Raw genomic sequence first — 13,604 nt, 5'->3', positions numbered from 1 at the left:
ACTATCTGGATCTGGGTCCAACAACACAACATATCTAACACAACCTTTTTTTTATACTGATAATTCAAGCCTTTATTGAAATAATATTGCAATGTGTGTTTCATGTGCCATGTTCTCGAACCCCTCCCCCCACTCCACCCTGCCCTCTCCCTCAACCCTCTCCATATATGGCAGGCCAAATACTCCAATCTAAAAATAATGGACATGTGCTTCACATTGGTCAGTAGTGGTCCTTATGATTGGGTAGCACACCAACGGAAAAAATAGCTGCAAGACAGGTCATGATTTGGCCCGATTTGATGTGAGTTCGGGGTCTGATCCCTGGCTAATACATTTGCCTTTCATGTATCAACATAAATGTTTGTGTGATGTGGGATTCCTTTTTAACCCCTCCATGACCAACCCCAACGGCCACCCACACACTCACCTTATTATAGAAATCCCCTCATTGAGTATAGGGTGTTCTGTTTCTATTGCAAGCATTTCTGTGGTTCTCATTGTAAAACTATCTTTCCGTTGAAGTGTGTTAGACATGAAGGCCTACTTTTTATTGTCCCTGTCAAGTTTGAATTCAAAAAAGATTTATTGGCAATGGCATTGCAGAATGTGGTACAACAGCATTATTGAAGAGGATGATGTTTTTAAATTAAAAATAATTATTGTCTCCATCGCCCACTCTTTAGTGCCCCAGCACCAGGGGGTAAGGCCAAAGCCTTGGCCTTCAAGTCTCAGAAAGAGATGTTTCAGAAGATGGAGGAATCATTCAAATTCTGTGCCAGTTGCAGAAAGCAGCCTGGTCAGGTTGCAGATGCACAAACGCTCAAACGCTGTGTGAGGTAATTATGAGACAGACAGAATGGAAAATGTACTTGCACATGAAACTTGCACTCCATTATGTATTGTACTGGTTACATGATCCAAAGGAGTTATCTGGTTGGAAGTAGGTGCACTGTCCTCACAGGTTCTTACCTTCCTCTCCCTCATCCTCCTCCTGACTATCACAGGTGTCTGAATGTCTACTACTGCAGTAAAGAGTGTCAGAAGGCTGATTGGCCTCAGCACAAGAAGGTCTGCTCGGAGTTGCGTCTAGTAGCCATTGACCGACTGGTGGAATGGCTCGTGTTCAAAGGTAAGAGAAGGCAGATAAAAGAGGAATGAGCCATGGCATTGGGCCAATTGCTGCATGATTGTCGTGGTCTAGATTCACTTCTTATGGGCAGGTGGGATGGTAGTGTCCCACCTGGCCAACATCCGGTGAAATTGCAGAGCGAGAAATTCAAACTACAGTATTAGAAATATTTAACTTTCATAAAATCACAAGTGTAATACATCAAAATAAAGCTTAACTTCTTGTTAATGCAGCTGCTGTGTCAGATTTCAAAAAGGCTTTACGACAAAAGCACACCATGCGATTATCTGAGGACAGCGCCCTGCATACAAACACATGAAAAACATATTTCAACCAGGCAAGTGCCTGGTTGAAAGTCAAATAGCAATATAAAAAATGCCTTACCTTTGATGATCTTCTTCTGTTGGCACTTGAAAAGGTCCCAGATACATCACAAATGGTCCTTTTGTTCGATAATATTTTTCTTTATATCCATAAACAGTTTAGCTGGCGCGCGTCAGTCCACCCAGTTTCCCTCCATCAAAATGCATACAAAATGAATCGTAAACGTTACTAATAAACTTTTCCAAACAAGACAAACAACGTTTATAATCAAACCTTAGGTACCCTAATACATAAATAAACAATCAAATTTAAGACTGAGAAATGTTATTGTCTTTACCGGAGAAAAATACCAAAGAACGCCCTCTCTTCCACGAGCTTGGAAACACTACAGCCAAAATGGGAGCCACCTAGAATAAACTACAATTTCTGGCTCATTTCTCCAAAAAACAGCTTGAAACTCTTTCTAAAGACTGCTGACATCTAGTGGAAGCCCTAGAAAACTGCAATCTGGGAGGACTTGGCCTTATAGTAAAAGTGATAGACATTGAAAATAGAGGTAGGCTGAATTCTTTTTTGGGGGGGGGGGTGGTTTGTCCTCTGGGTTTCGCCTGCCATATCAGTTCTGTTATACTCACAGACATAATTTTAACAGTTTTAGAAACTTCAGAGTGTTTTCTATCCAAATCTACCAATTATATGCATATCCTAGCTTCTGGGCCTGCTTTTCATCCGGACGTCAAAATACTGCCCCCTACCCAAGAGAGGTTAACAACGTGCACTGAGGGTCCTGACCTCGACAATAGGAAGCGCCATCGTCCTCTGTTATTTGTCATGAAAAATGAATTAAAAAGGTGTTCCGCATGGTTTGATTCTAGGACCATTTCCTTTAAGTTTTTTTGACAGTTATTCTCTGAACAGTGTATTCAAATAAATAAAAAGAGACAACACCAGGAGGATAGCACCAACTTCAGGATATCCCAGACTGATTTTTCATACTCCCCATTCCTCTTATCCAATCAGGAGACCTCCCATTCTCCACAGGGAAGTGGACTCGGCCTCAAGGGGAGGTGAAGGGCTGGGATGACTGGCTTGCCATGCAAGGGGACCTCACCCCCCGTGTGGACGCCATCTTGTCGGGCACTAATATGACAGACCTTTGGACCAACGCCAGCAGGCCCAAGCCAGAGGACGATGACCTGAGAAAGTCAATTTGGCGGGTATCGAGTGAGTTCCTCTCCCGACCAATGACTATTGCCCTAGGGTTTAGACTGTTTGGCTTAAACCCGTATTCCAAACCCCTCACCATCCACTTGATAGGGGTTTCTGACAATGAGACCCTGGGAGCCCGACTGACGGACTATGATGAACTGGACCGAATGTTCCCTGGACACAAGGGTCTGGAGGTGGTGATGGTGGGGCCAGAGGTTGTGGACGGGCCAATCATGAGGCCCCCACTGACTAACTCTGGTCCCAAGACGAAGACCTATATCAGTGCCTACAAGGGCCTCTACCACCAGTTCTTTGAGGAGCTTGTGGAGACCGAGAAAGCAGCTAAGCCAGATCTGGTGGTTGGATTTCACCCAGGTGAGAAGCTCTGCCATTGTGCAATTTCCAGCTTTTCAAAGAAATAGAATTGACAAAGTTTGTGTTTCCTAAAACTCCAGTTATCTCATGATAAAACAAATGGGAAAGAAACAGATTAGGATGTTGCCTGGTTATAAACTTGTTGGTTTTGAGGTTAAAGCTTTGCTGGTTTGAGTTGTTCTTGTCTGAGCTAAGCTCTGTTTGACTTCCTCTGTCTCCTACAGGGTTTGATGCCAGTCAAGGCCTCGATCAGGGCTGGCTACCAACACTGCTGCTCCTCAGGGACTACGAGATCCCCTCCCTATTTACTGCACTAGAGTAAGCCCCACATAACCCTGATCTTAATACCCTCCATAGCATAACAGAATCCTCCATATTTACAAAATCAAATCACATTTTATTTGTCACATGCTTTGTAAACAACTAGACTAACAGTGAAATACTTACTTACGGGCCCTTACCAACAATGCCGAGAAAGAATACAGAGAAATAACATTGAAGTAAAATAATTCATAATAAATACACAATGAGTAACTTGGCTAAAAACAAGGGGTACCAGTACCGAGTCAATGTGCAGGGCGACAAGGTAATTGACGTAGATATGCACATATAACTAGGAATAAAGTGACAGATAAAACAGTGGCTGCAGCGTATGTGATGAGTCAAGAGTCAATGCAGATAGTATGGTAGCTATTTGTTTAATTATTTAACTATCTGCATTGACTCTTTTTGCACTAACTATTGACTCATCACATAAGCTGCACCAAGTCTGGAATCAACAGGACCCAGAACAGCTTCTACCCCCAAGCCATAAGACTGCTACGTTAGTTGAATAGCTACCGGACTAATTATTTAGCAGTCTTATGCCTTGCGGGTAGAAGCTGTTCTGGGTCCTGTTGATTCCAGACTTGGTACCTCGGTACTGCTAGCTGTGCGGTAGCAGAGAGAACAATCTATGACTTGGGTGGCTGGAGCTCACTGTTGTCTACTACAAAGAATTGAGTGTGTAATTGTTGATCCTGCCTGATCCCCACAGGAAGACAGAGATGACCTACTCCTTGCAGATCCTCTCAGAGTTGGAGATGGATTTAAAAGGCAGTGGAGTCAACCCCTTTGCCTCCCAGAAACCAGAGCAGGTCCAGGCCACTCCTAACAAACCACCTGTATATTGCAACTCCCATTACTTCTGCTTCCAGGGCCTACTGGAAACAGTGGAGTTTGAAGAACCAGAGGACGATTGAGAATTGAATTGAAGTCGAACACTAACGGGACATTGATATTCAAGACACAAAGAACATTTTAGGTGTGGGGAGAAGACACGGATATCATTTTTATCGACTCCAAGTGAGAAAAAGAGGTGCAATACTAACAGTAGTTCAGTCAAGAGCGGAGGTACGTTAAAGCATTTGCATCGACTATCTAATTGCTCATCCATGGTAAGTGGAATTACAGTGAACGTTTATCTCTCACCATTTGAATTTACTCATACGAAACCTTTGTCTTGTTGGCAGGCAATAGATTGTTTGCATAGATTTTGGACAGTAGCATTTGCACTCATTTTCTATGCGAGCCATGTGTTTCTGAGCCAATGTACAAGGAAGTGACAGTTGTGTACATCTACGAAATGAGTTTGCATGTTGCTACACTTACTGTGGTTCAACAAACTGCTTACAGGAGATATCAGAGGTTGCTTTTCTAATTGCAGTCACTGTGATCATTTTTTTTTTTAATCAAAAAGCAGAACCAACACGCAATAATTAGTGAAGCCAAGTTGCTGGTACACTGGAACATGTTTAATTGCAAAAGAGGACAGCAGCACACAGGTTTTCGATTTACTTAGTTCATTATTGATTTTAAATACCATCAGCTGTTAGACTGCTGAAATAATTACGCAAATCTACATTTCTTTCATCCTTGAACACCTCAATGACTTCAAGTGTACCTTTGTGGATTTTACATTTGAAGACAGAAAAAAGCCAAAGCCATATATTCTTGCATTATGTTGATTTCTTTGAAGGTATTTGTTAGTAGTGTTTAATCAAATGTATACATACGCTCTTTCCATCTTTTTGAACATTTCTGTTCTGATGTCTGATGTTCTTGAAATATACTTCTTGTGAAGAAGTAGTATTGCCTTTTACCATTAAAGTGATGTTTTTTTTTAAACAAAACATGCTCATCACTATTGTGTTGGTTCTTGGTTTCACATCCTGATATGGAGAGCCATATTGTTCTTATATTGATCGCATTGGTGTCACTCATTTAAAATGAACACAAAAGGTGTCAAATCAAGATCAGTTATTAAAAAAATGTTAAGCAAATAAAATGCTTCCTCTGTTAGTGTTAACTTAGTAAGACTTCAGATATTAGGATTCAACGAGCCAAAACACTGAAAGACCAAGTCCACAATGTAGATGTTGAGATTGGCAATGGTCCTCACAGTAACCATGTCGTCATGGTGACAATAGTCACAGTTAGGCAGATTATAGTTAGGCTAGTGCCTGTAACCGAAGACGGGCCAGAGGATGGCAGAAGACAAGTACAACACCACAGCCACTATGTTGAAAGCCAACTCAAACAGCTCCATTCCAATATAGGAGATGAAGCATTCAAGTAGCTTGATCAGATGGATGAGCACAGTGCCAGGGAAGCAAACTACATAGACCACCACATCATGGCAGGCGGGCGGAAGACCCACCGCATACCCAGGAAGTAGTTGGTGGCGTCGGTCAGGATGATGCAAGCGAAGATGGCCTCTTTGAAGCGGAGGACCCCCCATGAGAATGAACAGATGAATCTCCAGACAGTTAATTTTCCTGAGAAGATGATGCAGAACATATTGCTGATGCAAGACAGGCAAGCAAATTTGATGGTGAAGAAGACTGTGGCGGCTGCGACCATGAGCGTGCACCAGTGGTGGTCGGTGCCATTTAAGATTAGGGAGGACAACTGTTTTTTGTAATGAGCATGGCCTTATTCCTATTGCAACATATTGGATGACTGTCATTCATATTCCATTCACCCAGCTCAATGTAATATCGATAGGTTTAGGCTACTACATGATACAAACATTTTCCCAGTAATCATCATGAGGTTGCTACAACCTAACCTATGAATGAAAGTTTACAACGTATGAGGACAGGTCGAGAGAACATTTGTAGTAATCAAGGACATAGACAGTTACAGAATGGTGTCGTCTGCATAGAGGTGGATCAGAGAATCACCAGCAGCAAGAGCGACATCATTGATGTGTACAGAAAAGAGAATCGGCCCCAGAATTGAAGCCTGTGGCACCCCCATAAAGACTCCCAGAGGTCCGGACAACAGGCCCTCCGATTTGACACACTGAACTCTGTCTGAGAAGTAGTTGGTGAACCAGGAGAGGCAATTGTTTGAGAAACCAAGGCTGTTGAGTCTGCCAATAAGAATGTGGTGATTGACAGAGTCGAAAGCCTTGGCCAGGTTGATGAATACAGCTGCACAGTATTGTCTCTTATCGATGGCGGTTATGATATTGTTTAGGACCTTGAGCGTGGCTGAGGTGCACCCATGGCCAGCTCGGAAACCAGATTGCATAGCGGAGAAGGTACGGTGGGATTCGAAATTATCAGTAATCTGTTTGTTAACTTAGCTTTCGAATACCTTAGAAAGGCAGGGTAGGATAGATATAGGTCTGTAGCATTTTGGGTCTAGAGTGTCTCCCCCTTTGAAGAGGGTGATGACCGCGGCAGCTTTCCAATCTTTGGGAATCTCAGACGATACGAAAGAGAACTTGAACAGACTAGTAATAGGGGCTGCAACAATTTTGCGCGGATCATTTTAGAAAGAGAGGGTCCGGATGGTCTAGCCCAGCTGATTTGTAGGGGTCCAGATTTAGCAGCTCTTTCAGAACATCAGCTATCTGGATTTGGGTGAAGGAGAAATGGGGGAGGCTTGGGTGAGTTGCTGTGGGGGGCGCAGGGCTGTTGACCGGGGTAGGGGTACCCAGAACTTTTATGAGTTTGTGCTACAGGATGCAAATTTCTGCTTGAAAAAGCTAGCCTTAGCTTTCCTAACTGCCTGTGTATATTGGTTCCTAACTTCCCTGAAAAGTTGCATATCACGGGGGCTATTCGATGCTAATGCAGAGTGCCACAGAATGTTTTTGTGCTGGTCAAGGGCAGTCAGGTCTGGAGAGAACCAAGGGCTATATCTGTTCCTGGTTCAAAATTTTTTTAAAGTTACATTTAAGATGGTGAGGAACGCACTTTTAAAGAATAACCAGGCATCCTTTACTGACGGGATGAGGTCAATATCCTTCCAGGATACTCGGGCCAGGTCGATTAGAAAGGCCTGCTCGCTGAAGTGTTTCAGGGATGCGTTTGACAGTGATGAGGGGTGGTTGTTTGACCGAAGACCCATTACAGATGCAAGCATTGAGGCAGTGATCGCTGAGATCTTGGTTGAAAACAGCAGAGGTGTATTTGGAGGGCAAGTTGGTTAGAATGATGTCTATGAGGGTGCCCGTGTTTAAGGATGTGGGGTTTTACCTGGTGGGTTCATTTATAATTTGTGTAAGATTGAGGGTATCAAACTTAGATTGTAGGATGGCCGGGGTGTTGAGCATCCCAATTTGGGTCACCTAGCAGCATGAGCTCTGAAGATAGATGGGGGGCAATCAATTCACATATGGTGTCCAGGGCACAGCTGGGGGCAGAGGGTGGTCTATAGCAAGCGGCAACGGTGAGAGACTTTTTTCTGGAAAGGTGGATATTTAAAAGTAGAATTTCGAATTGTTTGGGTACAGACCTGGATAGTAAGACAGAACTCTGCAGGCTATCTCTGCAGTAGATTGCAACACCGCCCCCTTTGGCAGTTACATCTTGTCGGAAAATGTTATAGTTAGAGATGGAAATTTTAGGGGTTTTGGTGGTCTTCCTAAGCCAGGATTCAGACATGGCTAGGACATCCGGGATGGCAGAGTGTGCTAAAGCAGTGAATAAAACAAGGGAGGAGGCTTCTAATGTTAACATGCATGAAACCAAGGCTTTTACGGTTATAGAAGTCAACAAATGAGAGCACCGGGGGAATAGGAGTGGAACTAGGCACTGCAGGGCCTGGATTAACCTCTACATCACCAGAGGAACAGAGGAGGAGTAGGATAAGGGTATGGCTAAAGGCTATCAGAACTGGTCGTCTAGTACGTTTGGAACAGAGAGTAAAAGGAGCAGGTTTCTGGGCGCGATAGAATAGATTCAAGGCATAATGTACAGACAAAGGTATGGTAGGATGTGAATTCAGTGGAGGTAAACCTAGGCATTGAGAGATGATGAAAGAGATATAGTCTTTGGAAACATAATTTAAACCAGGTAATGTCACCGTGTCATCAACAGGGGGAACATCATCAACAGGGGGAACATATTAGGTGTAAAATAATTTTTCAATTTATAAGACTTTTGACCCTTAGTGGTCTGAATATTGACTTTGATTTCAGGCTCTTCTTATGAACAAACTTTCCTTTATGAACAAGTCTTATCAATTGAAAAATTATTTTTACAGCTTATTAGCGTACACCAAATATGTTCCCCCTGTTGATGATGCTCATTATATATTAAGGTTGAACCAAAAGAATACATGTAACAAAAATTTAATTAAATTCGAAATTATGGGAAATTGAATGAAACAATAATGTATGTTGATGCTAATATGATGTACAATATTACGTTATGTTTCTATATGATAACAATAGCGTAATATATTTAGGCTGTTGCAATGGACCACACACTACTTGGGAAGACAGGTAGCCATGAGAATGCTTTAGTTCTTATAGATATGTTCACAAAGTTCACAGTCATGGTGCCCACATGAAACCAAACTGCAACGACTACTGCCAATGCCATTGTGAAACATTGGATTCAATATTTTGGATGTTGTGCAAGGCTGCATTCGGGAGAAAGGGAGACATTTAGAGTCAAATGTGATTTCAGATTTCTGAAAAGTCTATGGTTTAGCGAAGAGCGTGACAACCACATACCACCCTTAGTGGAATGTGAATTGTGAGCAATTCAATCACACATTCCATGACATGCTGAGAGCTCTGTCACCAGAGAAGAAGAGACATTGGACCTAATGCCTACCGAAACTGATATTGGCCTACAATAGCCATCGTCACTCCGCAACTGGTTACCTCCTTTCTACTTAATGTATCTGAGGGATGCAATACTCCACATTGTCTTAGAGGAATGACCTAATGATCTGGATGTTTCATCGATGGATGAATGGGTACAGACACACCATGAATGCCTGAAAACTGCCTGCGAAGTGGCACAGAAGAGTGCAAGTGAAGTAGCAGATAGCCAGCCGCAAGAGGACTTACAATAGGTCTTCCAGGGAGGACCTTCCAGGGGACAGAGTACTCTATCGAAATTACAAGCCAAGAGGCCGGAACAAAATCCACGACTTAGGGGAATCATATCCCCATATTGTCCTATAGCAAACACACTGAGATGTACTCATCTACAGAATACTTATTAGGTATTTCAGTTTGACTGGCACTGCTTAGGGCAGCCCTTCTCTCCTAAACTGCAAAGGGCATCCATTTTTTTACATTTATAATTCTGCTGAAAGCTGTCTGTGAATCATAGTTGTGGCTACATGGTTACAGATGGGATGAAAGTGACATTTGGGGAAATGTTTGACTTTTAACTAACCTTAAACCTAACCATTGTCCTAACCTTAACCTACTTCTCCTAACCTGTTACGTTGATTATCCTAACTTGTTCCAAAAATCAATTAGGTTCGTCACTGTATAATATCTAGTCCTCACCATGAATCATCAGACTTGATTCACATTTAAAAAAGTTTGATTCTACGGGCAGTCTGGCCACTAGAACTGCACAAAAGTTGCCCTCACACAAACAATGTTTTTACATTTCCAATTTCCAATTAAGTTGCAATTGGCCCTGGGGGCCACTACTGCAATTCACACATTAAGAGCATAAGGGTATGAAGAGACGTGAGGTTTTGGCACTTCAAAATTGTATTGTTTTAAATAAGATTTTTATTTTTCCATAAACAAAGAATAACATAACACACGCCACTACACATAACAAAAGAAAAAGGGTACAAGCCCTAGCCTACAGACAAAGAAAATGAAAAAACATGTGAATCACATAGACAACACACAATAATACAGATATAATAAAATATGATTGATGCGGGGGGTTGTGAACAGATCAAGGGACAGCAGGTTTCAAGGGTGACTGGTGGGGTTGATAAAGTGTCAAGGTAGGCCACCCATCTTAATAGGAACTTTTCAATGTGGTGGATTAGTCTATAAGAGGGTCATTCAAGGTCAGCAGTCTTCCCCGAGAGCAGGTGCCACTCCTGTGTTGTGGGGGGTACCATACATTTTCCATTTGTAGATTGAGTTTTCGGGCACAGAGTAATAATGTACGTGTTTTAGTTTAGAGGGGTCTTAGAGTATTAACTTGGACTGAAAGGCATTGTACATTGTGCTACTTTCTCTAGTTAGTACCTCATGAACACCAGTCCAGAACTGTTGAATGTGCAAGCCCATAGCCGGTGGACTAGAGTTCCTCTGTCTTGGTGGCATCTCCAACAATCAGAAGAGTACTAATCCCAACAGGTGAAGTCGTGAGTGAGTCCAATAAATTATACAGTACTTGTGCATAGGTTGGCCATGTAATGCTGTTGCATTCCATATAAATATAATTACTTACAGTATGAAGGCCCTGTTGCCATGGAAATGGCTAACATGTATAAATGGTATGTCACAGGTGAAACTGATTGACTCATTAACTCTCCCAGACATTTAATTGGACGTTGGATTACGTAAGTGTTCTTCTGAATTCTATTTAACCCCTGTTTAAGGGGTGGCCGCCCACAGGAAGTCATGCAGTCTGGAGTCATGGTGGAGCCCTTTGTTGGCTGAGCGAGAGAGCGCATCCGTTTGGTGAGATCAACTCTTTGAGATGAAGCAACTGTACCAAAAAAGGAGCAACTGGGCACCTGCCTCCTGGGCTGCACCACTTCCAGTGCCCGTTTCTGTTTGGTTTGGTTTGTTTCTTTCTGGTATTTATATGTCATTTTGAACTTTTAATCTATTTGCATTGGCTAAACAAAAACTATGGAACAGAACATTGTGTGGTGTAACCATCAGAAAGCCATGCCCTATTAAATATGTTATTTGTTGAAACTGTTGCCTGCCTCTACTTCACTCTTCCTGATCAACCCAGATCCAAACTAACCTTTTCCACCTCGTGACAGTTATACATGGGTATCTTTTTCACCTATGCATATCTTAATGAAGAATTCATGCGAGATCCGTACAGGATTAGACAGACAGACCGAAGAGAGATCAGCTCCCACCAGAGGTCAGCTCTGGGCGTTTGAAGCCTAATATACAGAGCAGGGTAAAAACCAGGCGAAGATCTTGATTGCATACTCCTCGCGTCCTCTCTCCTCCTCCTCGGCAAGAGGACGCGAGGAGTATGCAATTGAGATTCTCCCCAGGTCCACTATAAAGAGGATGAAGAGTTTCATTGACAAGGATGTACTCTACATCTGGGCTTTCAAGTAAAGTGCCATAGGTTCCATTATGTTATGAAAAAGAACAACAATCAACACAGGGAATAAATCAAATCCACAACGTAAAAGATTGACATACGCTACAACCATCAGATTGTCCCATGTGCAGTTATGGCAGATGGAAAGCCGTTCTGGAAGCTGAAGGCAAGGTCGCAGCGGAGGTGTACAGAAGCACGGCCAGGATGTCAATGCCACCCAGGTACACCTCTAGAAGCTGGAAGATATGTTTTACAGGAAAAGAGGTTGAGGTCGATGATTACTGGAAACAGATCAAACAGACAATATGTAATTTAAAAAAAAGTAGACCTACCTCTTAATTTAGCAAGATGTTAGGATTTCAGTCGAGCCAAGATGGTGAAAACCAAGTCCACGACGTAGAGGATGAGATTGGCAATGGTCCCCACAGTTACCACATCCAGGTCGTTATGGCGACAGTAGTCACAGTTTGGTGGATTGTACTCACGGTAGTGCTTGTAACCAAAGACAGGCCAGAGGATGACAGCAGACAAGTACAACACCACAGCCACTATGTTAAACACCAACTCCAACAGATCCATCCCAATACAGGAGATGAGGCATTCAAGTAGACTGCACAGATGGATGGGTATGATGAGAACGGTCACAGGGAGACAGACTACATAGACTACAATGCACCACAACATGGCTGGTGGGCGGAATTCGCCTTCCACACCCAGGAAGTAGTTGGTGGCGCCGGCGAGGATGATGCAAGCCAGGACGGCCTCTGTGAATCTCAGAATACCCCTTAGGTTTGATAGATAGCCCTTTGGACACTTCATTTTTCTCTTGACACTGTCTACCAGGAAGACCACGGTAGCGGCCAATGAGAAGATGATGCAGAAGACACTGCTGATACACGACAGGCAGCCAAAGACGATGGCGAAAATGAGCGTGGCGGCGGCGACCATGAGCGTGCACAGCATGGTCAGACCGCAAACCAGGTCGTCCCAGTTGGGCAGGAGGATGTGCAATAGCATGATCTCAGACACCAGTAGGACCACAGCCATAATGACACAGAAGACCCAGATGAACTCGCAGTAGATGCCGTATGGGTTCACCATCCTACCCCTAAACATAGGGATGACCAAGGCTAACGTACACAGTATGATCTCCAGCAGCCTCAAGATGTTGAGCAGGCTCTTGAAGTGTTTACACATCTCCGACTCCTGAATACAGCAAACTTCAATTCCAAAATTCTATTCCACCTGTGTGGCTTTTTTAAGGATAACCAAGATTTTCCAAGCTCAACTTTTGCTGTAGACTCTGGAGTGACAACACTCCCCTTGAGTTACGCTGAGTTATTCCACCTTCATAACTGTTTCACAATCTCGGATGGAGGCAACCCTTATAGTATTACAGACAGAACTGGTTATCTGCTGTTAATGGTTAACGTACATTTGACACTAATATCGTTATTCAAATCCCTGGAGAAGTAGATATAGAGTACACTATGGAGAAGCTGTTCTGCACTATTACTGTTATAGACCAATGGGAATACGGTCACACTTTATTTAGATAGTCCGAATAGTCAGTCTGTAGATACTCTAAGGATGGTCATATTATCAACAAACTATCTGTTGATAAGCAACTGCTTGCTAAGGTTATGGTTAGGTGAGTACAAGGGTTAGGGGTCTGGTTAAGGGTTGAGGTTAGGATAAGGGCTAGGTTTAGTAGATAGAGACTATACAGATAGTCTGTGGTCAATCTAAATAAAGTGCCCCCGAGAATTCAAGTGGTAAAAGGACAGTAGGCCAGAGCTGCAACTCACACACAAACACATTTAACGTAATGAAAAGAGATGTGGTTGTGGTACTTCAAAATCCTTTATCATATACAGTAGTTGTGAATGTTGGCCATGTAATGCTGTTACGTAGGCTACTTTTATGTAAATGGGAATATCCATATGTGATTGACATTGTAGCTGTACCCTTAACGTTCTATTTGGATCATTTCATCGTGA

At 42.8% G+C, this 13,604-nt stretch overlaps 2 protein-coding genes across 3 annotated transcripts in view; one reads left to right on the top strand and one right to left on the bottom strand.

Moving 5' to 3' along the window:
* Positions 1 to 5,212, top strand: part of mss51 (MSS51 mitochondrial translational activator) — a 5,716-nt gene extending 504 nt beyond the window's left edge. For both annotated transcript variants that reach the window (XM_021565205.2, XM_021565206.2), the window contains exons 2-6: positions 684 to 836; positions 1,005 to 1,129; positions 2,474 to 3,037; positions 3,262 to 3,355; positions 4,074 to 5,212. In XM_021565205.2, the coding sequence (XP_021420880.2) occupies positions 684 to 836; positions 1,005 to 1,129; positions 2,474 to 3,037; positions 3,262 to 3,355; positions 4,074 to 4,278 (1,141 nt within the window). In that variant the 3' untranslated portion in view covers positions 4,279 to 5,212. The remainder of the gene's footprint in view (positions 1 to 683; positions 837 to 1,004; positions 1,130 to 2,473; positions 3,038 to 3,261; positions 3,356 to 4,073) is intronic.
* A 6,743-nt stretch (positions 5,213 to 11,955) lies between these two features.
* On the bottom strand, positions 11,956 to 12,801 carry LOC110492851 (myeloid-associated differentiation marker-like protein 2). Its single transcript, XM_021567326.2, has one exon. It carries the CDS (start codon positions 12,799 to 12,801, stop codon positions 11,956 to 11,958), a length of 846 nt encoding a protein of 281 aa, XP_021423001.1.
* Positions 12,802 to 13,604: the final 803 nt, after the last annotated feature.

This window comes from Oncorhynchus mykiss, chromosome 16 (assembly GCF_013265735.2).
Source record: "Oncorhynchus mykiss isolate Arlee chromosome 16, USDA_OmykA_1.1, whole genome shotgun sequence".
Lineage (NCBI taxonomy): Eukaryota > Metazoa > Chordata > Actinopteri > Salmoniformes > Salmonidae > Oncorhynchus > Oncorhynchus mykiss.
This window is presented reverse-complemented; position numbering and strand designations above follow the sequence as displayed.